The sequence below is a fragment of the Tetrao urogallus genome (assembly GCF_951394365.1).
Source record: "Tetrao urogallus genome assembly, chromosome: 7".
NCBI classification, from domain to species: Eukaryota; Metazoa; Chordata; class Aves; order Galliformes; family Phasianidae; genus Tetrao; species Tetrao urogallus.
The window spans coordinates 30,628,454-30,655,394 of record NC_136820.1 but is presented as its reverse complement, the minus strand read 5'-3'; the positions used below and the strand labels follow the sequence as shown (position 1 = coordinate 30,655,394).

The 26,941-nt window shown below is 42.6% G+C and overlaps 1 protein-coding gene across 1 annotated transcript in view; it reads left to right on the top strand.

Moving 5' to 3' along the window:
* Nucleotides 1–1,594: 1,594 nt before the first annotated feature.
* ZNF804B (zinc finger protein 804B) overlaps nt 1,595–26,941 on the top strand; it is a gene marked incomplete at its 3' end in the record, with an annotated part of 214,046 nt that continues 188,699 nt past the window's right edge. Inside the window, exon 1 of the mRNA XM_079538111.1 lies at nt 1,595–1,849. Coding sequence (XP_079394237.1) covers nt 1,742–1,849 — 108 coding nt within the window. The 5' untranslated portion in view covers nt 1,595–1,741. The remainder of the gene's footprint in view (nt 1,850–26,941) is intronic.

Here is a 26,941-nt window from a genome sequence, read left to right as displayed (position 1 = left end):
CTGTCTTCCTCTACCATTGCCTTTAGCAATGAGTCCACAGCACAGCTACACATTACCTCCTGTTTATTTTGCACCTATTTTCTCAATTTAAACCCTTCACACAGTTGTGGGTCTCCTCTCCTCTCCTCTCCTCTCCTCTCCTCTCCTCTCCTCTCCTCTCCTCTCCTCTCCTCTCCTCTCCTCTCCTCTCCTCTCCTCTCCTTTCTTTTTCTTTTTCTGATGTTGGAAATCTGTCATATATAGTTAATAAAGGATGTTCTCAATATGCTACTCCCACCTTGGGTTATTCTAACTTCATATGCATTTTCTTTTCTCTGTAACATCATACAGTTATTCATTAAGTATGCAATAATAGATTTGATTATTGACATATGTGTACATACACACACACATCATGAAATGTTATATAGTATGTAAAGCATTCTATACTAAGGCTGTACAGTACTATGTTACATATACAGCCAAAAGGTGACATTTGATTTGTCATGACCTTTTTATCTATACAGTTCAGAAGCTTGTGAGACATTTCCTTTTTAATTTAAATTTATGTTATGTTTATAGGAAGACTGCTCTTTTGAGATTAAAATTAGTTGCGTTCACTAAATAGATGAAAACACAGGCTTTCCCAGGTTGAAACGAAGGATCTGAAATGGTTGTTATCTGCAGCTTCGAGTAATCTACTTGGAAGAAATAAAAGATCTGCAGGTGACTGACCGCCGGGTGGTTTATCGACTTACTTTTATCGACTTAGTAAGTAACAGAGCAGAGACAATACCTGTGACCTGCTGAAAAGGAGCTGAGCTTGCACTGCCAGCCCTGAGCGCACAGCGCTGCGCCTCTTGCAGGAGGAACAACCTGTTTCAGCGCTGAGCGCTCGAGGCATGTCCTACTCGCAGTTCCCCGCACATCACTTAGGTCACAAGCCGCATCGTATATCCGAGTGCTGTGGGGATAGGTAAAGCCAGAAGTTGGGGTGCAGCACATTGACCAGCCGCGGGCTGCCCGGCCGGCTACCGGCTCCGTGCTGCGGGGCGGCGGGGCTCACGTGGGGGCCGGGAGAGAGGCGGCCGAGGGGATGGGAAGGGCGGCAGGGAACAGGACGTGGTACTCCCGGCATTGGCAAAGTTGGGCGAGGAGAGGGAGAAGGGGGAGGAAGAGGGTCCCCTTACCCGTCGGATCGCAGGGCTCGGGCGCAGCTCCCCGGGCCCGCCAGCCCCCGGCCGGCTCGACCCCTCCTCCGCCCCCGCCCCGCGCCGCCCCCGCCCGCCGCCCGCCGCCGGCGGAGGTGAGTGAGGCGCGGCGTCGGCTGCGGCACGGCACGGCAAGACGCGGGGTTGCAGGCAGCGGGCGGCCGGAGGGAAGAGCCATGGGCAGCTGCCGCCGAGAAACTCCCCTCCGGATCGCGCCTGCCAGTGGCCTGCTCTGAGGAGGAGGAAGAGGGAGGGAAGGGGCCGTAGCAGCGGCGGACTGTGCAAGTTGCGCGCTGCCCTTCTCCGCGGGGCTGCCTGCCGCCAGCGGAGCAGCATGCGGACTGGCCTCCGCGCTCCCTCGGATGTGCTGTGGCTGCTGCCGCCCTCCGCGCATCGCCCTGCTGCTGGCAGCGCTCGGCCGGCCGCTGGATGAGCCGGCGGCGGGGAGATCGCTGCCGCGGTTCCGCCCGCTCCTTCATGCGGGCTCCCGCTCCGCCGGGAGTAGCGCTGCCGCCGCCGCCGAGGAGCGGGCGGCCCGCCCGGGGCCCCGCATGGCGTGCTACCTGGTCATCAGCTCCCGGCACCTCAGCAACGGGCACTACCGCGGCATCAAAGGCGTCTTCAGGGGACCGCTCTGCAAGAAGGGCGCTCGCTCGCCGGTAACTGCCGCCTCCGCGCTCCCTCCCTCACTTGTCCCCCGCACGGTAGGAGCGGGGCGGGGGTCCACGGCCACGCGGGCGGTGGGAGCGCGGCGCGGGGTGGGTGGGCGGCGTGGAAAAGTTTCTCGAGCGGGGAAGCGGCCGCGGGTCCCCCGAAGGGGCAGGCGTGGGGCTGCGGCGCCGCACGGAGGGAGGGAGGAAAGGAGGAGGAAAGGTCGCTGCCGGCGCTCTGCGGGGAAGTTGGGGGCGGCCGCTGGGGGAGGCTTCGAGTGTGGCGGTTCAGTGCCTGGTCCCAGGTTTTGATGCTGCGTTCGTACCCGTGCTGGTTGTGTGCCGGGGTGCCCGAAGCCTGGGCGTAGGGTGCAGGAAGTTTGGGGACGTCCCAGAGCGGTGAGCCGCCGGGCTGCGGTGTGATGTCCCTGCGGGTCGCGATAGGCGTTCGGAGCCGGAGTGGGCGGGGGGGAGAGCAGTGCGTCGCAGCCTCTCCTCCGGGCGCCAAGCATCCCAAGCGTTCCCCGGCCGGAATGGAACGTGCTCCGTCTTCGTGGAGCACTCCTGGGTCCAGACAGCTTCGTTCACCGAAGGTGCCGGGGATGCCCCCATCCCACTACTTAGTCCTTTGGCTTTGGCAGTGCCCCACAATGCGCCCGCACCCTAAACGCCTTCAGGAAACTGCCTGTGATGATGAAGCCTGTGCTTTCTGTTTCTTGACTTTCGGGGATGGGATAAAGCAAAGCGACCACTATTTCCTTCTCCGTCTGAAATCCCCCCGTGTCCTACAGCAGCCCGCTGACACAGCGCCCGCGGGTTCCTCCCTCCCTGCTGCTTCTCGCTGTGCGGTTCGGCACCGCATCGCTGTACCGCCGCACTGCTCCAGCTGAGTTGTGTCCGCTCCCTCACCTCAACCCGTGCGTGGAACACCCCGAAACGCGGAGGGGTCGCAGTCAGAGCGGGAGAGAGGTTTCTCCCGTCAGTTCGAGAGGTGAAAAACCTCAATAGTCTAAAGCGGGAGGAAGCATGATTGTAAATACTTTGCGCTGAGTATTGTGTGCTGTACGCAGTAGAACTTAAACCCTGTTCAAATGTCGGGAGATATTATCCCTCTAGTATTGTTGTGTCTCGCATCCTTCACTTTCCAACTTCTTTGCCTTTTTTCCTACCTACACAGTGAATGTGCGCACAGCTCTCCTCAGCCTAAATGCTTCATGAGACGAATGTAATTATCTGACTTTGTTAACAAATCATTTTTGAGACAGTTCTTTTAACTGGTGGGGGAATGTACATATTTTTAAATACAAATACAAGATCAGGAAATAGTTTTGATTTTTCTTATCAAGGAACAATATTTACTTCAATGTTGAGCAAGATCTATTTCTTCATGAAGTATTTTAGTCTGAAGTCAATTAGAGAGCTTAGTGGAAAAGGAGAAAAAAAAGCTCAAGTCTCTTTCCCTCCTTAGGAACATTCTTTCCTTTGAGCTTTCCTGAGCCTGAAGCTAGGAGCAATACTTTTGGTTTTGAGATTAACATAACCAGAATTTGGGATGTTTTTACATGATTTTTGACCATTATATAGACAAGAAACCCTGAATTTTAGCACTCCTTAGCTTTCATTCTGAAGTACTGAGGGGAAACTTTCACTTTTTCATACCTCTTTTTATTTTGTTGGTCTTTTGTTTTAGTGAGCACCCTTTGCAGCCAGTCAGGCTTTTCGGTTGCTGGGCTGAGCTCCGGGTAGTGGTGGGAGTGCAGGTGTGTGGTGCATCGGCGTTTTATTGGCTCTGGGTAATTGTAGATCTGGAGCTCTTACTTGTAAGTGTTCAGTAATTAGCTTTTACTACTGCTTTTATGTATGCTATTTTCATAGGGGAGTCCAGGTTTCAGGTGAAAAATAACGAATGCTTTGTTGGCAAGTTACATAATCTCTTACATACTGAAAACAGTGATTTTTTCCAGAGTTATCTCTGTGTGCTTACAAACTTTCAACTTTCCAGACCGTATACATCTTGCTCCTCAATGTGTTCAGGGCTGGGAACAGTGAACACAACACCTGGGTATATTCTTTTATTATGGAGGTGGGAGTCATCCGTATTGGAATTTAGTAATAAGTGAGGTAATAAAACTGTTTTCAGCATAAGAAAAAAAAAAAAAAAAACAACAACAAACCAGCAAATAGCACCATACAAATGTACCTTCAACGTTTTTGTATTTTCTTTAACAATAAGCTATGAGTTAAACTTCAGACCACTTCTGTGTCTAAGTAGGTCCCAAACAAGTGGCATTTATTTGTATACCTTGTGATTTTTGTTTAATTATTTCATTTAATAATTCCTGATTATAACTTCAGAAGATACAGGTTATGTCTCACAGTCATTTTTAATATGCTAGCCTTGGAAGTAACCTTGAAGATTATAAGTTATATTTCCTACCATTAAACAATCCTCTACTTGTATACTATAGCTATCTTATTCATGAGTCTACAAAATTTATAATGTATAATGTGTACCTTTCTATATTTAAAGTGTTGTATTAACAGACCATGAAATGTCAGTAGACTTAAGGCTATGCTTTCCAAAATGAGAACAGTGGTGAATATTTTAAATACCTTTATCAAATTTCACGGCTATGTGAACAAGGATTTTTCAGTCTAGATGCACCTGTAGTATTTATTTAGCATTCTTTGCTATTATTGCATCAGAAACAAATGTGATCCATCTTTCTAGTATAGAGAGACTGTGCACTGTAGCAGTACCAAAAACAAAGATACATAGAATCATAAAGATTGGGAAAGGCAAGATCACCAAGTCCATATGTCAACCCGCCACTGCAGTAGCACTAAACCACCTCCCTCAGTGCCATAGGAAGACTACAGAGATAACTTACTTCATCTGCACATGTTGACCTGGGGCAACATTGTTATAAAGTCTCTAAAGCTCCACATTTCCTCTGATCATTTCTCTGTGTAGGAAAGACTAGTTGGGAAGTTGTGTTCTGAAGTAAATGGTGATGAGTTTAGGAAGAATGGAATGAGAAACAAATTCCAGTGAGTTGAGGGTCAGGGAAGAGAGCGCTGGGTTTGGGCAGTGCCAGCACTGCTGAGGGCAGTAAGTGTAGGGTGGAAATGCTTGTAGAGAGCTGATTCCATGCTTAAGCATTTAGCTTTTGCCTGAAAAGTTCTGTTCATGACCATATTACGAGCAAGCAGTAGGAAGTTTTCTCACTCTGAAAATCTTTACTTAGTGAAATGCACTTTGATGCAGAGCTCTTGTGTGCATTTCAGACCGGGATATTGTCTGCGGGATTTTTGAGCCTGATGTGGATTGCTGTGCTCACTTGCTGGCTGTGGTTTTGCAGCCATGGCAGATGTGTTGCAGTGCTCACCTGCAGCCAGGCCTGCCCCAAGGCGTGCTGTCACCTCACAGCCTGGCAGTGCTGGCGCTGGAGGGGACACGGCTGTGCAACTTCCAGGTAAAACCTTGCAGGATACAGCAGAAAGCAGTGCTGGGAATTCAGCAGATGGCCCCCTTGCCTATGAATCACGTCAGAGCCAACGATGCTATTAGGGTGCACAGCTCTGCTTGTAGCTTTTTAAGGTGAGATATAAACAAAGCCTCGTTTACTACCAGTTATTTAAGGATCCCTGTGTACGATGAAGGGAATAGAAGGCTGAGAAGACGCAGTGCCTTGGCCAATATATGACTTGGCTAATTATTTTCCTTCCGTTGTTCCCCGCAGCTTCAGCTGAATACAGTATTTTTCACATGTTTTTACACCGTTTTCTAATCAGTCTGTCAGGCAGCTGCTCTGCTGCACTTACGGTTTGCCTAATTTCTGTGGGATGTTGGGGGTGGGAAGTGCTGCTGTGTTGCACAGAGCTGGCTTTTGAAAAGCACAGCCCTCACCCTGAGCTCAGAGGTTCCAATAGCAATAAATAAGCCCCTCGCAGCTACTTGGAAACAATGACTGTTTAGTTGATACCAAGCCATAAACGTGCTGTTCCAGCATTAAAGCAAGTGTAACCAGTGCTGAGCAGCACCTCATTACTCTCCACAGCAGATAACAGCACTGGGTATTTGAAACCTTAGAAAATGAAGGGGTGGCAGCGGAATTAGGGACCATAACTAGAGAACAGCAGAGCTACAGCACAAGCATCTGTCTAAGTTAAAGGGAAAACACCAGTATGGATGAGTCTGGAGCAGATAATGGGAGTTGGTGTTTGCCACCAGCAAGAGACCTGTGCCAGGCAGAGCTCTGAGAAAGCATTTTAGAAGTTACTAGACATGGTGTACATTGTGAAATGGGATCTGGATGGCCACACATTGAAAGGAGGGAGCCTCTGTGTGATCAGGTGGAAGACCACAGAACCTAGGAGTCACTGATGTCAGTCCTCCTGTTCCTCAGCACTGTGTGTGTGCCACCAACAACTCCAAAGGCAGAGGAAGGTTGTGCTGTGGGCACTGCTGGAAGAGTTGTGTGACGGAGAAAGCAAAGCCATAAGATATATAGTATGAAGTGACCAGTAGTAAACCAGAAGCTCCAACAAGCAATGGGATTTGGGTAGTTCCAATGGTAAGAAAGGGAAACAAAACAAAGCAAAACAACTGTACTAAAAATAAAATAGGGGAAAAAAATGGAAAAGGGGGGGATAAATAGGAAAGGAAACAGAAAATGTTGCTTTCACTCTTATGTCTGGGAGCTGCCAGGTGCAGAGGTGGGCTTCTGCCAGGAGGAACCCTTGCATTGTGCTGAGAGTGGGGCAGGTGCTGCTCCCTGAGATGCTGCCGTGTGCACTGCATTGCATACGCAGGGAGAGACACAGGTGAGGAAAGTTGCCTTGTTTCTACCTATTTTCTGATCTCACTGCTTCTGGGCACTTCATATCTCAGAGCTAACTGTATTTCTGGTCACCCTAGTGCTCCAGCATGCTGGGGAACATAAGTGTTCCTGGAGCCTATACTAAACTTTGAGGTGAACTTATTTTCTGATTTTTATGGTCTTTTTTTTTCTGTGCTTTCTGTGAATTTCTGCAAAGCAAGAAGACAAAAATTAATCTTCAAAAATACTTCAAGCATATAGCATTGCTGCTTATGCCTTGTATTAAACCTTTTTTGTTTTATCTATGACTTTTGAGCATATTTTGTTTCCAATTCAGTCAGTGGGCCTCACACTTTATATATAACATTACAATCAAATTTAATCACCTTCAACCAATTTCTTCTGGGGCCATTTCCTACACTCGCAATTAGCTGTAATGTTAAACAGGTGCTTTATGTTTTTACTGTGCCCTTCCAGCAGCCTAATATTTTTACTGGTCCCTCAATTGAGTTCTTAAAACTAGATTGGTTCCTTTCTGATTTTGCATGTGGCAGTGCTTGTTTGCCCATTACTTCCAATGTGAGACATTGCTGTTACATCCGTTTGCACCCTCACTCAAGGCTCAACCATGTTTTACTCACCCAGGCTGTAGCAATACATTAATGCAGATACCTTCATTTGGGATATGATCCTCTGCATAAAAAACGTCATTGAAAGAATGAACTTCTTGTGAAAGGTTGCTAAATGGGGAATGAAGAGAGTTTTCAAAGAATGGCCAAGAAGTTGGTGTTTCTTCCTACTTGGTTTTCCCTGATAGAGCCTCTGGCTACAAGGTAGGGGTTTTTTTTGTCTTTGTTTTTTTTTCCCTTGGCATGTAACACTTTTCAGGAACGTTTGTTAAGGCTCAAACGTTACATCTCAACTGATTATTTTAAAAGACTAAAGTCACTGTTACCTGCAAATGTCATTTTTCTCACTAGTATTAGGAAACCTGTAGGATGCATTAAGAAGAGTGTGGAAGACTGTTCCCCGAGGGAAAGTGTTGATTTTTCTGAGGGAAAAATAGAAATGCGAAATATTTTTAACTACCTGTTGAGATAGTTCTATTTAAAAATGCCACTGGTAATACACTGTGAGAGATTTAGTTTTGCTGCTTTATTTTTCTACCCACCTGTAAAAGCCTTGCTCCTTGGAAGGACATGTTGTTTGTGATGCACTGTGGGTCTTCACTCTTGAAGCCATGGCATTGTGTTTGTTACAACATACAACAGAAGCTGTAATCATTTTAAAGCTGCAGATCTAGGATATTACTGTGAAAGGTTTGTTCACAGGTACAAGAGTGAAAAGAAACCATGTATCGGGGCTGTTTATTTAAAAGGTCAAATGAAGTTCATCAAAGGAACAACCCAATGGCAAAGATATGTACAGATGCATAAATGGGCTGCAGAAGCTGGAATTCCCAACCTAACACTTGAGGATACCATTAAGATTCCAGTTTGATTATCCAAGGAATTAAATGGTCTTCATTGGGAGAAACATTTTGCAAACATATGTGCATGCAGAACTCCATGCATCCAAACATTTTTGAATAGCAATAAATGCATCCTTTAAAACAACTACTTCACATTCATTTCACATCCCTATCAAAAGTTGGAAACATGGTTTTTCAAGGTTCAACCAGCTCTGCTGTTATTTTTCGTACCTTCAAAACACTGAATGAACAGTATTAAAACAACTCGGTTTATGATGACAGTATGCACAGGTGATGCTGTAGGTAGGCACTGTAATACTGGATGTAGGTATTCTGCATTTCTGTATCTTTTGTGGGCATGTATGTCTGCTTGCTTTGTGCAGTTAGGTACTGTGGATGAGTAACAAGATTTGTCCTGGGGAATGTTTGCATGCCTGAAAATGCTGTGGGCTGCTCAGAGCACACTGTTATGTACCCAGTTTTGTAAGATGCCTTAATGACAACTTTTTGTTGCGGTGGGTTTTTTTTTTTTTCTTTCTATTGTTAATACTAGACTAAATTTATGTCCATACTGGATAAGATGTAAACATCATCATCATCATTTTGTCCCAGTTTCGTAGTTACACATAATGATAATTGGCAAGTTGGTTCAAGTAAAGAAACGGAACTATTGCTGGGAGATTGCATGCAGCTCTGAAACAATTCATACATTAATCAACTCTAGTTGATACCAGTTTTTCAATTGATGTTTTCCCTGGAACACATTCTAAAACAGATTTAATGCGTTTGTGTCAACAGAAATATTCCATCTATATTCTGCTCAGACTGAACTGGAGAGATGTATTTGATGTTGAGAAAATTCTCAGTTGTAATCGGCTGTATATCTGTAGCTTGCACTTCCAGTTTAGATTGTAACATGTTAGGAAGGAAGGCATGTGAAACTAGATTGGAAAGCAAAGGCCTCAATTTCCTAAAAACACCCTTTGATGGTAAAATAACCTGTAGGTAGAATTTGGGGGTTAAAAATCCCATCTATAGAATAGGTGTAAACTGAAATCACGAATAAGGACTGTATGACTGCTATAATTTGGGGAGCACACTAACCCCCCTGTGATTCTGAAAGAAACAGTCAGAGACCTACTGCTCCAACTGGACTGTCACAAGTCGATGGGGCCAGATGAGATCCACCCGAGAGTGCTGAGGGAACTGGCGGAGGTGATAGCCGAGCCGCTTTCCACCATCTGTCAGCGCTCCTTGTTGACTGGTGAGGTCCCAGAAGACTGGAGGCTTGCCAATGTGACTCCCATTTTCAAGAAAGGTCGTAAGGAGGATCCGGGGAACTACAGGCCTGTCAGCCTGACCTTGGTGCCAGGGAAGGTTATGGAGCAGATTGTCTTGAGGGAGATCATGCGGCATGTGCGGGATGAGCGGGGAATCAGGCCTAGCCAGCATGGGTTCGTGAAGGGCAGGTCCTGCTTGACCAACCTGATCTCCTTCTATGATCTAGTGACCCATCTGGTGGATGAGGGAAAGGCTGTTGATGTGGTCTACCTAGACTTCAGCAAAGCCTTTGACGCTGTCTCCCACAGCATTCTCCTGCAGAAGCTGGCAGCCCGAGGCTCGGATGGGTACACTCTTGGCTGGGTGAGGAGCTGGCTGGAGGGCCGGGCACAGAGAGTGGTGGTGAATGGAGTCAAATCCAGCTGGCGACCGGTCGTGAGTGGTGTTCCCCAGGGGTCGGTGCTGGGGCCTGTCCTCTTCAATATCTTTATAGATGACCTCGATGAGGGCATCGAGTGCACCCTCAGTAAATTCACAGATGACACCAAATTGGCTGGAAGCGTGGATCTGCCTGGGGGTAGCGAGGCCCTACAGAGGGATCTGGACAGGCTGGAGAGCTGGGCTGAAGCCAATAGGATGAGTTTCAACAAGGCCAAATGCCGGGTCCTGCGCTTCGGCTACAACAACCCCAGGCGACGCTACAGGCTTGGGGCGGTGTGGCTGGAGGACTGCGTAGAGGAAATGGACCTGGGGGTATTGATTGATGCTCGGCTGAACATGAGCTGACAGTGTGCCCAGGTGGCCAAGAAGGCCAATGGCATCCTGGCTTGCATCAAAAACAGTGTTGCAAGCAGGAGCAGAGAGGTGATTGTTCCCCTATATTCAGCACTAGTGAGGCCGCACCTCGAGTACTGTGTCCAGTTTTGGGCCCCTCACTGCAAGAAAGATATTGAGGCCCTGGAATGTGTTCAGAGGAGGGCAACAAAGCTGGTGAGGGGTCTGGAACACAGGCCATATGAGGAGAGGCTGAAGGAGCTGTGAATGTTCAGCCTGGAGAAGAGGAGGCTCAGGGGAGACCTCATTGCTCTCTATAACTTCCTGAAGGGAGGTTGTAGTGAGCTGGGGGTCGGCCTCTTCTCTCGTGTCATTAGTGATAGGACCAGAGGGAATGGCTTCAAGCTACGGCAGGGGAGATTCAGGCTGGACATGAGGAAGTATTACTTTTCAGAAAGGGTGGTCAGGCACTGGAATGGACTGCCCAGGGAGGTGGTGGAGTCACCGAGCCTGGGGGTGTTCAAGGAAAGGCTGGATGTTGTGTTGAGGGACATGGTTTAGTGGGAGCTATTGGGAATAGGTGAACGGTTGGACTGGATGATCTCTTAGGTCTTTTCCAACCTTGGTGATTCTATGATTCTATTCTATGATTCTATGATTTGTGGTCTGCTGGAAATGCAAACTCTTATAGTTGTCATATGTAGCTGTTATATGCATTTTTAATGCTATTTTCAAAGAAAAGTTTTCGTATTCTGTTTCTCATACACTTTTTGCAGTTTTTGTAGGTTTCAGCAGTGATCAGTACAAATGATTTGTCTATGCTAATTTTCTTGTTTTCTGTGCTCATCATCAGATCTGCAGAGGAAGAATGACTTTGTGTTGTGTGAAAAGCTCAGACCATTGATGTTTTCTGGGGCAGATGTTCTGAAAAGGAGAAAAAGATGTGCAGTCATGCCCTTCTATATTTAACCAGGAAAACTAGGATCAAATATCGATATTTTGTGCCCTTGTCTATGGTTACAAGAAGCTTTTAGTGATGCATTACAGATAGACAGGAAAGAATTTGCAGTGATCTCACACTGGTTGCTTGATGAATACAGTGGCCCAAATGGCAAGTGATCAGTGTACTGGATAATTAAAAGGACTTCTCTATGTGGGAAAAGCACTGCTTATTTCCAGATACTGCTCTGACTGCCTTGCAGTGCTGGAAGCTGTTATGGCACAGGAGCAGAACCTGCTGGGTGGCCACAAATCATGTGGGGCAACAGGTCTATGCCAAAGCGCACCTTGAGACAGAGCCATCACTGCAGGGAGGGCACTGCACACCTAGTTGCTGTCTCATGAGCACATAAATCATCACACAGTTACTGAAGATTGTTTGGAAAAAAAAAACAAAATGCACAGTCATGCAGGTCCCCATATAGCAAAAGACAAGAGCACACAATGTGATGCGTATGCAAGTAGTTTGTTCTTATAAAATAATAATTAGGCACCCTGTAAATGCCATTGCATACAGCTATTCCTGGCTCTCTGAATGTTTAACTGCAGTCCTTACAAAGCTGTACTTTTGTTCTTCCTTGACAGAGACCTAATGATATTGTATTGCATTCATCTACTTAAATGGACATTGGCATGTGACTTCTTCAGTGTTAGATATACACTTAGGTTGCTGTAAAGAAAAGACAGCAAAACCTATGTGGAAAAATAGTTCAGCTAGCCAAGTCAAAAAAGACTGGTAGACAGTTCTAGTTCAAAGATTTTAGTACAAAGATTTTGAATTTTCATTGGAATGATACCCATACACTTGGTAATTCAGTATGGCTGAGAATCAACATGAGGAAGGCTGAGCAGTGACTGAGACAGCACAAAACAAATAACATACAGACAGTTCTGTTTCTGGGAGCGAGTGATAAATGTTTGTTGTTACTAATAATCAATAGAAAAATCACAGATGTGTGTTCTATGATGCAGAAATTGTATTCATATCTTATGAAACAAAAATGACATTGAAATAAGCCTTGAATATACAAGTGTATTGTTTTTGTATTTTGTTATATCTTTTGCTAAAGATCTGTTTAACACCATTGTGTACACACCATGTGGTACAGGAGTTTTGTAGGAGGCATATGTTGTGCAATATGCATAGGTTGCTCCTAAAGTAATGCCTCCTTTTTATTTCTGTAGAAAGTACAATCAAAACAAATACAATAGCAGTATTTGATAGTGCAAATTCTCAGCTACAAATCACAATTTTTCAATGTAGTCACCTCCATTAGCTGCGTATTTTCACCAGCAATGAAAATGAGTCTGCATGCCGTGCTTGTCAAAATCTACATCAGTGGAGGTGACCCACTGTTGCTGTCACCACTGCTGAAATGCACCACCCACCGTCTCAGTGCACTCACATTTACTATTTGGTATCCGTAAACATTCAGCATGTGTCAATGAATGTCAGTGGGTGCCATTTTTTCTGCACAGAGGAGTTCACTTCCACACCTTTGCTTCATCTGCACTCCTGTGTCAGATGCCATTTTGTCAAACTGCTCCTCTGCTGCCATCAGTCCCACAGCAACAAAATATGAAATATTGGCTGGAAGGTTCAACCTGTACTGTCATACAATCAACATGATTAAATAGGGGGCATTACTTTCAGGGCAGCCCTTGTATTTATTTTATTGCTTAGCATTATAATAAGTGTATTTTAGAAGTTAAACTACAAAAAATACATATCCCTAGAGGATATGTCTTATTTGAAAATCTTGACACTTGGAGGAGAAAGATATACTTCCCATTTTGGCTAGGTTATCTGTGCAGCACTGGTGTAGTGCTCTCTTCTAACTACTAAGGAACAAGTTTTCTTTTTGCGAAGTTTTTGGAAAAAAGAGTTATTGACAGAATTGGGTTTTTCATTCTATAAAGTAGATTCAGCGATGGCTGAAAGAAAGTGTCCTATCCAAGCGTTGTCTTATGACTTCTAATGGAGAAAGGTTTACCAGTCTGGGTATCTATTTGTTCACAGCATTATTTTATCACCTTAAATAGTCGCTGATTGTGTAGGTGACTGATTTGATATCTGCAGGTTGTGGGATCAGCCTTTAACAGCAAATCACTGGAAGTTAAAAAAATTGTTTCCTTGAAAAGAGTTTAACCAAGTTTACAGAATGACTTAACAGCGCTCACGTAATCTTCAGAGTCAACAAAACCAAGGGGTGAGAAACATTCTTAAAATCCGTATAAAAAATATTTTGTTTCCATTATCTATTCTTGAAGACCCATTCTTTAAGCCTCAGTAAAGGAGGCTTGCAAATAGGGTAAGTGTGTATAGATAATGTTTCAGCAGAGAAACTTCTAGTTTTTCTTTTTCAAGCTAGAGTTCGTCTATTAACCTTAGTAATAAGGACCTCAAGCCTTTCCCTTCTATCCAAATACTGTTGCTTACCCTGATTTTTTTTTTTTTGTCAGAATATGTCTAATTGCAGTTCTGTTGTCTTTCTACACTCCGAAGAGCACTGTCTGAAGAATACAATAATTATTTTAAAAAGTAGTCAAAATGCATGTTTTAGAAGCTTCTGCAGTTAATCATTGCACCAAGTATACTGTAATCTTAAGTATTCATTAAAAAAACACCCCAAACCCAACAAACCCACCAAAAGCCTCATGATCACAGTCCTCAGCAGAATAATCAGTTAGAATAGTGCTGAGACCACCACTGCTGTGACACATTGCTGACAGCTTTTCTTTCCACATCCATACAGAGTTCAGCTCCTGCCCTTTCATTTGCCTGAGAGCAGTTACGTAGTTCCTAATTAGATTCCTGATTGCAGGCAAAGAATAATAACTGATTAAGTGATTGCAGTACGTTACCCTGAAGAGTTTTAAATATGTAAAACTCCTTTGAACTGTCTCCTTAAAAAAAGGTATGGCTGCCCATCTTATATATCATAAAATAAATTATATTTTTTGCTCTTATTGTTATGTACTTAGTTTATGTTTTTATTCTAACCTCTGGTTAATAATGGTGGTGAATGAGGCATTAGGCATTCAACAGCCTTAAAAAGATTGATGTTTTTGATTATAGCATACTGTATGATAAATTGTAGGGTGCAAAACTCTTACAGAGTTATAAAGGGTATGTGCTATCTGAAGAAACATAGAGATATCAATTTTCTACTTGATGGTACTAATATATTTTGATAAGATCTGCATATTAAGAACAGAATGAGCCCTCAAGTACAGTGATTTAGTGCTGCAGTTGTGCACCGTACTTCACTGTGAGGAGAAGAAACAATAGGAATGTGAATCCTTGCCTCTGCTCTGAAGGACAGTGAACAAAGGCAGTAAGTACTTCTGCTGGCAGGTGTGGAGGTGGCTTGGTTTTCAGAAGTGACTGGAAAGAGGAAAGCAAGCGGGTACAATAAATGGGAATGGAGAGGTTAATTGCAAAGTAAATGAGTTCACCACAGAATACACGGAGGCTCAAAGCCTCAAAGGCTGCATCTGTATTAGTAAACAACACCACGGCTGTGCCAAGCCTTGGAGCTTAATCAGATAGGCTATAAAGTTGTGAGCAGTTTCCAGTGTTCTTGTGTCACAGACCTTGCAGCCCTCTCCCAAACCTGGGGAAGGTTTGAGAATTAGCATAGGGCAGGGCCATTACCAGCACACAGTTTACATGTGAATACTTGCTTCTGGAAGCTGGAAGACTTTCACTGTGCTGACATAGGCTGCCATGCCCCCATTGCCAGAGAACAGTCCTAAGAACTTTTGTAGAGATAGAGATGTATAGGCATCTATCTTACCTCAAGGTGAGCATCAGATTGATGCTCCTGATGTTCTGCCTGTATGGCCAGTTCTGTATGCCTGTGAATCCCCCACACCACCTTAAATCAGGCCCAAACATACATCATTTCTGTGATGTAAATCTGGAGAAACTCCATGCAAACTGGAGGACCTCAAAACAGTACATTCTCAGTGTGTGAGGTTTGATTTTGTATTTCTTTTAGAAACTGTAAATTTACTGTTTCTATTTTTTGTGGGGCAGCAGTAGTCACTGACTATTGCCATATTTGCTCTATCTAACTCTTTCATCTTGACTGCTTCTTGGTCTTGAACCTTGCTCAGGTTTTACACATGCTGGAGTCACCTTACAGTTAGCAGTTTAGTCTGTGCAACATATTTGGCCAGATGTTTTAGTTTCACAGAATCACAGAATTGCAGGGGGTGGAGAGGACCTCAAGAGATCATCAAGTCCAACTCCCTGCTAAAATGGGTATCCCACAGTAGGTCACACAGGTAGGCGTCCAACTGGGTCTTGAACATCTCCCCGACCTCTCTGGGCAGCCTGTTCCAATGCACCATCACTCTAAACCGTATAGAAGTTCTTCTGCATGTTAGTACAGAACTTCTTGTATTCAAGTTTTATGTCATTATTCATTGTCCTGTCTCTACACACCGAGAAGAGCCTGCCTCATCCATTTGCCTCCCACCTCCCTTTAGATATTTAATAGAAACTTCAGACCTTTTTTCTCTGATATAACATCAGATAGAGTAGAAGAAAACTTGTATAACTTGTAACTGTCTACAGAAGGAAACAAACCCACAGATGTGTCAGAATGGTTCTGCAGGTGTCTTTGAAAGGCACGAGGGTGTTAAACGTATATTGGAATTTGGAATTGCTCAGCAGTGGTGTTTATATATTATCAAACAAAGGGAGGTACTCTCTAAAGGGAAACCAACATAAAATATTTTCATGCCTAAGTGTCTTCACCAACCCAAGCCTCTGTGATAGGAACAAATATCTGTGTTGAACACTAGGTAGAAAACCTGTTATGGATTCTCCTTGAAGCTCGTTGTGGGACTGCCCTCTGCTTTCCCACTCTGCACTCTATCATGGGCTTACAGTTTTTAGAAGAAGCTGAGGCCTAATAACACTTCTGCATTTACCACTAATTGTAACTTCTCTATAGAATAAAACAGAGCGGATACTGAGACCAGGATCCTATCAGAGGAACTCTGCCACCATGTCTGCACAGCGAAGATGGAAGCAACAGAGCTGTGCAGGCAAATGCAGACACTGACAATGTTTTCCCCCATGGCCACACTCTTTCTTCCACCTTGAAACAAGGGAGCCTTTTCCTAACTGCCTGCTGGGAGCACTGCCCATATTCTGTTGATCCTCAAACTGTAACTGGGCTTTGTGACAATGGCAGGGACCACAACCCAAAATTGTGCTGGGAAGCACTGTAAAAACAAAACAGTATTGACAGTTTCATACAAGTGCTTGAGTCATGTCATGGCTCTACTTGGTTACCAGCCTTGGTTCCAGCTCCAGTAAGGGTGTGCTGAAGATAGGGCTGTACCTTGGATTGTGTTGTGATATCCAAAGACTGATGAGTAGCATCTGCATCTCCTGACAGCAGGCTGCTGGGTGGACAAGATGGAGTGGCTACATGCATTACAAACAGAATTATAAGTTTGTCTTGAGCCTCCAATAGGCGGAGTACTGGTATGTGTGGCGTGCATGTGCTAACTGAATGGTACACAGCTCAATTTCGCTACTTGGACAATCAGTTTCAAAGATAAAGAGTGGGTTAGAGAACATTTATGAATCATAATGAGTTTATTGGAGTGCTTTACACAGTTCCTTCAAGCATTTTTAAATGCGCAAGCAACAGAAGCACCCAGAGGCCATCGACTCAGGGGAAGATTTTAGCTTGTGTAAATCAATGTGGCTAATTGATTGCAGTTTGCAAGGCTTATTTATGTCAGTGTGGTTCTGGTCCTCAGATTTTGTTTAGACCTCATATTAGTTGATAATAATAAATATCTTAGTATTAGCTCAGTATCTGCTATTAGGCTAGTAACTTGCTCTGTGCTGTTACATTTTTGTGTACAAGTTGGTGACTAGGCTAGCTAACAGCAGTTGTTGACACAGTGATTATTTTCCTATGTGTGACTGTTAGGTTTATTTTGGAATGTAACGCACAATATTTTATTAACAATGTAAAATTGAGTTTTCTGGGCTTATATATTTAACTGCCCCTTGAGGGATTTCTGTTAGTTTGTTTTCCTCTTGGACTGCAGTGTTACTATGCCGGTACTTTCTTCTAACATAATATGTACCAGATTATCCATTATCCATAGGGCTGCTTGAGGAGTAATTGTGCTCTAAATGACTTCAATGAGACTTTGTGCTTCGGTAAAGTAGAAGACAATAAGATATGGTCTCTTCACAAGAGTGTAAATTTACCTTGCTTTTTCAGTCGTGCAGATGTGTGCAGAGCAGGCTGCTGTCTCAGCTGGGGTACCTGGAAGCTTCCAGCACTGCAGCTCAGTATTGGGAAGCAGTGGAGGACAGTGCTTTGCTAGGCAAGAGGGGCTCACCTTCATGTAATCTTATTCCTTCACACTGTTGGTGATACCATTAGACAAGTGGGAGATGGAGGTGTTTTGTTTTCTTACCCATTGTTAGTAAGTTCCACTGTTATACTAAGGGATGATTTGGTAAGTCTGGAAAGTTGCTGCTAGAAAACTACATCAGGAAAATTGCATCTAAGTGGATACCAGAGGTTTTGTGAGATTGCTTTGGTTTTTCTAACTGAGCTGTATACATACAAACACTCTGCTTGTCCTGTTGCCATGTCCGATGACAGGCTACACCAGGTTCACTGTGATAGCTTAATGGTCACTTCTCTCTGTATCCATCAGAGCATTCAGGAGGTAAGCTGCAGAAGAACATGAAAGCCAGAGCTGTGAAGGACTGGGTTGCTCATCCTGCCTTTCTGAGATGCACTGAGTGTCACTGCTGGTTGCATAGGTTGGGGGTGCTGTGGAGGACTGCCTTGGGAAGGTAAAAGGGAAAGAGAAATAGGGGAAACTAAATATGCAAAAATAGACACATTTTTAGCCATTGGTTTTGTTCTTTTACTGATAGCATGCTAGATAAAAAGCAGTCAGCTGTGACCAAGGGTCTGCAGCATGACAGTAGATCTAAAATAATTGACACAAAAAAGTAGAAGGTTTGGAAAATGGAATTTTGGCAGTTGTGTGTGAGGATATTTTTGCTCACTCTGTAACTGGTTAATGAACTGGGCTACAACTACAGCTGGAAACAGGCTGCAGCCTCATTGTGATGTTTATCCTGCAGACACTGGTCTGCTTCTATCCTCAGACACCTGAGAGACACAGATATGTGTTATATAGGATTTTGAATATTTTGTGTGCTGTTAGTCTGCGTATGGTGATTTTCAGGCAACGTGATGAAAGAAAGACTGCTTTCAGTATGTGTATGTGATTTGTTTTAGTGCTAGAAACATCTCCTTGACTGTTTGTAATTCCAGCTTTTTTTCTAAAGGTGTGTAAACTATAAACTGTTGCTCTGTTAGTACGATGCTTACTGTATCACAAACTAAAATTCTAACAAAGTGCAGCTTTTGTCAGGAGCAAAAGAAGGGTTCCCTTCTTCAGGTATGGTGCTGGGAATGACTTTGTGCAAAGGAGGGGATGAATCAATAGCTTTTTCAGTTGCAGGAGCACAAATTTGATGGTAGATATGTCCCTAGGAAGTGTAGTTTTTAGCCGGATGTGCAATAATTTGTGTCTGAACCATTTGTTAGTATTGGCAAAGTGTCACAGGTGCTCTGAGTGCTTGTGGCAGGCTGGGGACAAGCATTCAGCAGCAGGTTGCTTCTTCACCCCTGCACAGAGGGTTGGCATTTGTACGCAACAAGAGGCTGTAAAGGCACATTATTTCCCCTGTAGCTAGTACAAGAATTAATCTGTGCTACTTGTAGCAGTTTCAAGGAATTTTACTGAGCTCAGTTCTTATGGTTTTCAGCAAAATCTCTCATAAAAATGTTTATGGGGAATTTCCCATGCAATTAATCTGCCATGCAGAGTGACACATGTCACCTCCTTGAACATTTTTGTGCTCCCAGAGGGATTTAAGAATAAGCACTAATATAAAGTACAAAATTAATGCATCAAATGAATTTTATGCTGTGCACACACAGTGATGTATAATGTGAATTAAGGGCTTGATCTTGCATGTGCTGAAATGGAGAAGATTTCTCGGTGTTATTTTGGTTTATAAATGGCATATAGGAGGTCTTGATTTTTTGTTGATGATATACAAAATCATCCTATTAAGTAATCATAGACACAGTGAATTAACAATGGTGTCAAAGAGGATTCATTAGATAATACCAGTTATTTATGAGAATGCCAGTTATCTACCAACATTTTTATTTTTCATGAAGAAGAAATACATTTCTAGTCCTGTAACTATTTTCTGAAACAAAAAGATAGATTACATTCAGATCACTGTATACGGTAATTGGGGATTTGCTTGCTACCATAATTGGCTTAGGTTAATGCTAAGTGGTTGTACAGCTGTGTTCATTTTAACTGATCTTTAAGGCTGAGATGCTTAGAGGTCTTTAAAGTAAGTTAATTCTGCAGGTGTAGTGATCTGTTATATGATCAAATCTCTCATACAAAAACATTAGAAATTGTAATCCACTATTCGGAATTGTCATCAGGAATATATGTTTCAAAACTTCAAACAAGATATACAGTCAGCACTATTATATATTGAGAATAAACATGTAGTGAAATGTATTACCGCAAAGGACTGTGCCTAAGATGTAGGATACCCAACAGTATTCCTTTAAAAACTATCATTCCTTCATTAAGATTTTGTCTTTTCTCAAAATTAGACACATGTAACACATTGTAGAAGTTGGCTGATTAATTTTTGTAGAATTTTTGTGACAGAAAAGAAGAGTTTCCCATTAATAACAAGATCATGTCATTATTTTTTTTTTCTGTATTCTCAAAAGAAGAAAGTATCAAAATGATGGTCATGTCAGATGGTTCAAAATTTAGGCCAGCAACTTCTGTTGGTTTTCGAAATACAGATTTGCTGTGCTCTTTCTTGAAGGGAAAACAATGTGTTTTACACATGCACAGTGACTTCCCATGCTAAATCAGCTTGGATTAAAGGCACTGAATGTTCTCTGGCAGAAAGCTTTGAACCTAAATTCGACTGAAGCCCTCCTCGCTGCAGCCTGAGGATAGCAGGAGGAACACAGCAGCGTTTTCACAGAATACTGGAAATTTTGTAGACATCTGACTGCCTCTCTTTGCCTCTGTTTTATGCATTAATTTGGTAAAAATACATCCAGCAAGCCTGGAGAAGGAAAAGATAAGAGAAAAGCAAAACAATAACTCTGTATGAAGGAACGCTTGCTTGCTTCCATTATATCCCCCTAGTTGTTCCTAGAAAGATGTGTGCTTTGCTCTTAATGATGTGTGATGGCTCAATGCAGAATGCACACACTGAGCTGTTAAATGGGGCAGGGCAGAGAGCAGGAGGGGACACGGAGGCCAAGGCACTGCAGCCCCCTCCCGCGTGGAGTGGCCTGTGTGGTGGTGGAGGTGTGGTGGAGGGCCTTCAGGTGGTACTGGTGGGGGAGGTTCCAATGGATTGAGGTTAAGCAGAAAACCCAATCATAGAATCATAGAATGGTTTAGGTTGGAAGGGACCTTTAAAATCATCTAGTTCAACCCCTCTGATATAGGCAGGGACACCTCCCTCTAGACCATGCTGGTCACAACCCCATCTAGCCTGGTCTTGAATGCCTCCAGGGACAGGGCACCCACAGCCTCACTGGGCAGCCTGTTCCAGTGTCTCACCACCCTCACAGTGAATAATTTATTCCTGATATCTAATCTAAATGTATGCTGTTCAGTTTAAAGCCATCTCCCCTCATCATGTAGCTACGTGCCCTATAAAAAGCCCCTCTCCAGCTTTGCTGTTGGGCCCCCTTCAGGTATTGGAAGGCTGTGGTAAGTTCTTCTTGGAGTCTTCTCTTGTCCAGGCTGAAGAGCCCCAGCTCTCGTAGGGGAGGTGCTCCAACCTTCTGTTCATCTTCATGGCTCTCCTCTGGACCCACTCCAAGAACACTCTGTAAGGTACGATATGTAAATGTTGCTACCCATTTTATAAGACATATGGGAAAAGGAAATGATGTTTATGATCATTAAAGCTGAGGAAGAAGGGATCTGACATTTTGGTAAAATGTGGTATTCCTATTGGAAAGGGAAGAAGTATATGTGGGGAAATTAATGTATAAGCTCAATATATATATTATGTTGCTCTAAATTCACTTTATATTAATATTAATGTGTAGGTATATGGCTAACAGTTTCTCACATCACTTTGTGAGAGCAGTGTTAGCAATATTCACCTGGGTCCAGTAGCAACACACCTATCTGCTTCACTTGGCATCTCTTGGCTCTGATAATTTTAATGAGATTTCCCAATATGTGAAACTCTGCGTGCACTTAAATGTTATCTAGCTAGTAGCTGACTTTATGAAAAAAATTAGAGTGACCTTGCTAACGAAGGAGAAAATTCTAGCAGAAGTGAGGCAGTATAGTCTGTATCAGCTCAGGATAGTCTAATAGGGCACTGATATCTTGTGTGCTATTTAAAAACAAATATGCCTGGAAAATCAGTGTGGGCAGTCAGTCCCACATCATATGCTTTGAGTTTACAAGGTGTGATGTGATTCCAGGCTGGTGCCATGTCACCTCCTTCAGCTGGGATTTGTTCGTGCAGGTGAGATGAACTTAATGCTAGAGTTCTTGAGCAGCTGAGAGTGCAGAGGGGTGGCATGTGGTTGTTCCTGGCCATGTGGGCATAATTCCAAAATTTCAAATGCAGGGAGGAGGTGCTGACTTACAGGCACATCTAGGCAGGGTTGGTACTCTTGGTACTGCTCTGGGACAGTCTTTCCTACAGTTTTGGTACCTTGAGATGGATCAGTGGAGGAGGTGTGGAATCTTGTTTTGGTCAAGGCCTTAAAATCTAAGTGTTTTAGATACCTGTGTGTGGGTTTCATTTTGTGCCTTTGTTTTTAACTTCACTAAATCTGTCTTTCAAAGATAAAACAAAGTTTTTGATTTGTCTATTTTCCTCACTCCACACACTCCTTAAATATGTGATATCTTGGAAAACAGGAACTCTTAAGTTACCCACTGTAGCAGAGATGCTAAGTCAGGGTTTGAACCAGTGATTGAGCACCTGGTGGGAAGGCAGGACCAGCCCAGGGGATCTCAGATGCAAGCATTGTACCTTCCCAGACCTCATTGGCAGTGGAGGCAGGGGTATCTTGCTGGAGATCCCTGTGTACCTGAGGCCTTCGGGAGGTAAGCAGCTTCTTTCCTTCGTTTCATGTGCCCATGGCTGTTGCTGTGGCCTAGAACTTAGCTGCTCTGCTGTCATTGCTGTGCTTACCATCGTGTTACACCCACTCATCTTTTTCTGAGGAAAATGCACAATAATGAGTAGTTATTTACCTTTGTTACATTGCCTTCTTTGGAATGGGCTCAAGAGCTACAGATCAGTGGAAATGGGGAATCTTTTCCTTCGCATGTAGGCAGAGATAATGTCAATGCAGTCTATGGGCTCAAACAGAGAGTCACAATTTTAGTACACAGAAGCTATAACCAGACATAATCAGATAAACTGGAGCCAGCTTATGTTGATGTATTGTGATTGTATTAATGCTCTGTACCAGGTGCTGAAGTATTCTGGTTTATGCAGAGACCCCTTATGGGCACAAATTAGGGTATGTAATATGCTATACAGAAGCCTTTTCCTGACGCTTCACAGGAAGAGTGATGCAGTGTGACCACGAGCTCTAGGTCTTCCTTAAGGGTGTCCCATGATTTTCCACTGGGGGCTACACTGAACATCTCCCTTTACCCCTACAGGCACCCTCCAGTCATCAGGACTTCTACTGGCAACTGGATAAAATATAAATTAGTTCTCATCACGCTCCACTTTCAAGATTTTTCTATTTTTGTGTAATCAAAAGCTGAAATCATTGGGAAGAATTCCTTATAGGCTGCAGTGAGCAAGGAGTCCAGGTGCAGCTTGTAATGAGGGCTATCCCATGTGCTTGGGATTTGTGTGGTTTGGGAAGTAGACTTGGCTTTGAAAACAGCAGTTTAGCATGCATTTGTATGCAGGTTGTGTACTATTTATGTAGTACACATATAAACAACAGCAAAATGTGATGTAATGTAATGAAAAGCATTTATCCAGTATCACCTCATTTTGTTGATTGTTGTATTCCTGGGCCATCAATAATAAGAATCTCTGAAAAAAAGTGCATGTTTCTTCCCTGTGCCCAAGACATTATTGGTTATCAATAACACCGGGCTGCTGAAGTCAGCTTAAATGGTAAGAATACTTTTCATGAAAACAGTGATGGGTAAAAACAGACTGAGTTTGAAATTCAGTGCAGGCATATGCTTCAGGCTAGGCTGAGAAGTTAGCTGTCTAGGGACCTATGTGTTGCTCCTGATGGTGGAAGACTGGAAAATGACTAATCATAGTGCTGGCTAAATGTGCAACAGGCAGACTTGCATTAGATATTAAGACATTCCCTTTGTTTCTGCAGATTGGAAGTTACAAGGTACCACTGTTTTCCTCAGAAAAATGAGGACTCTAAGAATTAATAGTTCCTCGTAAAAATTGCAGTATAAGCATAAACCAAAGCCATTGTTTTAAAAATTTCACGTTAACTGTAGCATGTTAACAGCTTTTCATCTGTATTTGGTTTTGGGGATGGACCCTTTAAAATGAACAGTCAAATTAGCAGAATTTTGGCTTGTCAAACTCATGGGTATCGAAGTTAAAGATAGGAAAAGAAGACAGAAAGTCTCATGCTCCATGTGTATTTACATCTTGCTGCTTCCTTTAGCACACCCAGAAGAAAGCTCTGTTAACTTGTACTGAGGAGGAATTTGATTTTCTGCTTCAGAAAAAAATATTTCTGCAGGTGGTAGGACAGGTGATTCTCATACCCTGTCTATCTCTACTCTTAGGGATACTACCTCAACCTCTTACTCTACTTTTTGAAAATAAGATTAAATCTCACAAGCATTAATTGAATGAATAGGATTACCTGCATGAATAAAAGTCAAAGCATTACTTACAAGCATACAGTCAAAGCAAGAAGCTATTAGTATTGATCTAATCCCCACTTTTTTCTTCAAATTTTCACCCTTTTTCTTTTTTTGACAAGTTATTTCTTACTGTGAAATCAGCTATATATAAAAATGCCTTTTTTCTTTAAAGAAACTTCAAAACATCTTTTTGCATTCAGATAAAAATTGCCTGAGTTATACAAGTGTTACAGGGAGTTAAAATTCTCTTTCAAGATTTACAAGGAGAGATTTTTACAAATGCTGTATATATGGGTATACAATTTTCCGAGTGTATCATTAAAGTACAGAACGCTATGTTTAATATTCCCCTGATACCACAAAAGAGGGTTTAAAACTTTCCAAATTGTCTTTAATGAGCTTTAACTTTAAACTTCTGAAGGCAGTTTGATGCAATAGAGCATCCCTGTTTTATGGGATTAAATAAAACATAGCTTCTCCAGGACGTGTTTCTATGGCTGTATTTTGTGATGAGTTTTACTTATTTATTTTTTTAATATGATCCTTCCTCCATCTTACCCAATGAACTCAAGTTATGTATTTTGGGGTAATTACTTCAGAAGTTTACACCTTGAAGGAGATTTCATGCAGGCAAGAATTTAACATATGAGTTTTGCTAATCATCTGAATGTTGATCAAGCTATTTTGAACTCTTGATTTTTATGTTGCTTAAGATTTCAGCACAAATAAAGATAATTTGACTTTTTCTTGTAGCTAACTTTTATCTCATCAGCCTTCTTTAGCTTCAATAGTAATGTTTTTGCCTTGTTTTGGTAGTATCTGAGTGCTTCCTGGGAGAAAAAATTTGGCTGTGATGTTTGTAACTTTCCAGCAAGATTCAGAAATGAGCTCGCTTTTCATATAGAAATTACTTTAAGTGTAGAGAATATTGAACATTATGATTAAAGAAAGTTCTTTGTGCCAAATGGCCTAGATCATGAAATATAGGATATTTAATGATTACTGAGTTTATTAGAAATGAATAGATATCTAGATAGAAAATACATATCCAGAATTTCACCTTGGCTCATCCAGGTTTATACCCATATAGTCCTGTTGATGTCACTGCTGTTTTTCAGTAATATAATGACTATCTCTTCAGTTTGGAGGGAGTGCCTTGCACTGTGCTAATATGGCTTACAGCAGGTCTGTTAATCTGACATATTTATGCCTGTGTTGCATATATGCATTGAAGTATGGGGTTGTGATGCAGTACCATTATAGAGGGCATTTTTCTATTTTTATGTATCTTTAATTTCAGCATCTGAAATTTGAAGTATGGTGATCCATTAATGAGGCTTTGTTACAGTGTTGCATCTTTGTGCAAGAGGGTTGGTACTTAAAATGTGAACTTTCAATAATTCTAGTGCATGGTGTAACTGTGTAAAGTAGATGATTTCTGGGGAACAGTTCTTGGCTTCCCTGAGGTTCAGCCCATATGCTATTTCCATTTTCTGGCCTTTCTGACCATCCTACAGTTGTGTCATCCTTTAGTGACAACAGAAATTCTATCAAGAAGCTTAATTTTTTCCACCCGTGGCAAAGAATATGTAGAAACCTGAACACAGAGCTTCCCAGAACCTGCATCTCACAGAATGATTTTGTCAACTGCTGCACTACACTGTACTCCTGGCTTTAGATACATTTCCTTTGGATGAGTGTAAATCACTTGTAAACTGTCTTGTAACTGTTAACAAGCAACTGCCAGGCAGGAGAAGAGTAGTAACGAGGTTCTCCAAATGGTTTGAATTGCTCTGGAGCTCAGAAAGGAGCCTGCTTCTGCCTGCGGACATCATTCTAGCTCTGTACAACATCCTTTTATTGACTTCAAGTAAGACATGAGACAGAGGGGAAACAAACCCAACCTTTTAAGGCAAAGTAACATACCAAGAATCTTTTCAAGTGATTCAGCCAGACAGTTTTGCCTGGTAGAGGTGAGAGCTGCTCCTCACACTGTTTATTGTAAAGGGATAACAACAGATACAACTTAGCATATTGGTAACTTCAAGGTGCTGCTTCTGCTATTTGGAAAACAAACAAACACAAACAAACAAACAAACAAAAAAACACCCAGACACTAGAAGGAATAAAGTTGTGCATGAAAGTAAAAATTAGGTTTTAATTTTGCATTACAGAAAGGAGTTTCAGTGAAGTTTGTCATCATCTCCTAGATGCTGGGAGTTTACATGAAATGGTTTACTAGTTGCAGGTTTGGACAAATGCTTAAAACTCTGAATCGCAGTGCAGCACTAATGGGTCCCTTGGCTCAAAGACTGCTGGGAAGAAAATAAATGGGAAAGCAGAGTGAAATGATCCCTCTTCTCTATAAGTGGTTCCCAACATTCACATCTTTATTGCTCTTTCCTGTGATTGGGTAGGCAAGCTTCTAGGTTTTTCACAGGAATCTTACATCTGCTTTAAATAATGCGTTTTTTAAAAAAAAAAAAATTGGAGGTTATTAGCCATAGGAGTTCTTAAAACAGTGAGCAATGTAATGTTAAAATAGACATAGCTCTTTTTTTTCTTTCCATCCAACTCAATATCTGACTTATTGCATACTGACTTGTATGAAAAGCTTTAGAAGTTTCTCCAATAAAAGGTCAGTCTGATTATTTTTTTTTATGATTAATCTCTAATTGTTTTAAATCTTTCCATAGTTAAATGCTTGAGAACAAGGTTATTAACTAGTGCTTACGTAAGTCTACTTTAAGACAAGTTTAGGGTTAAAAGAGA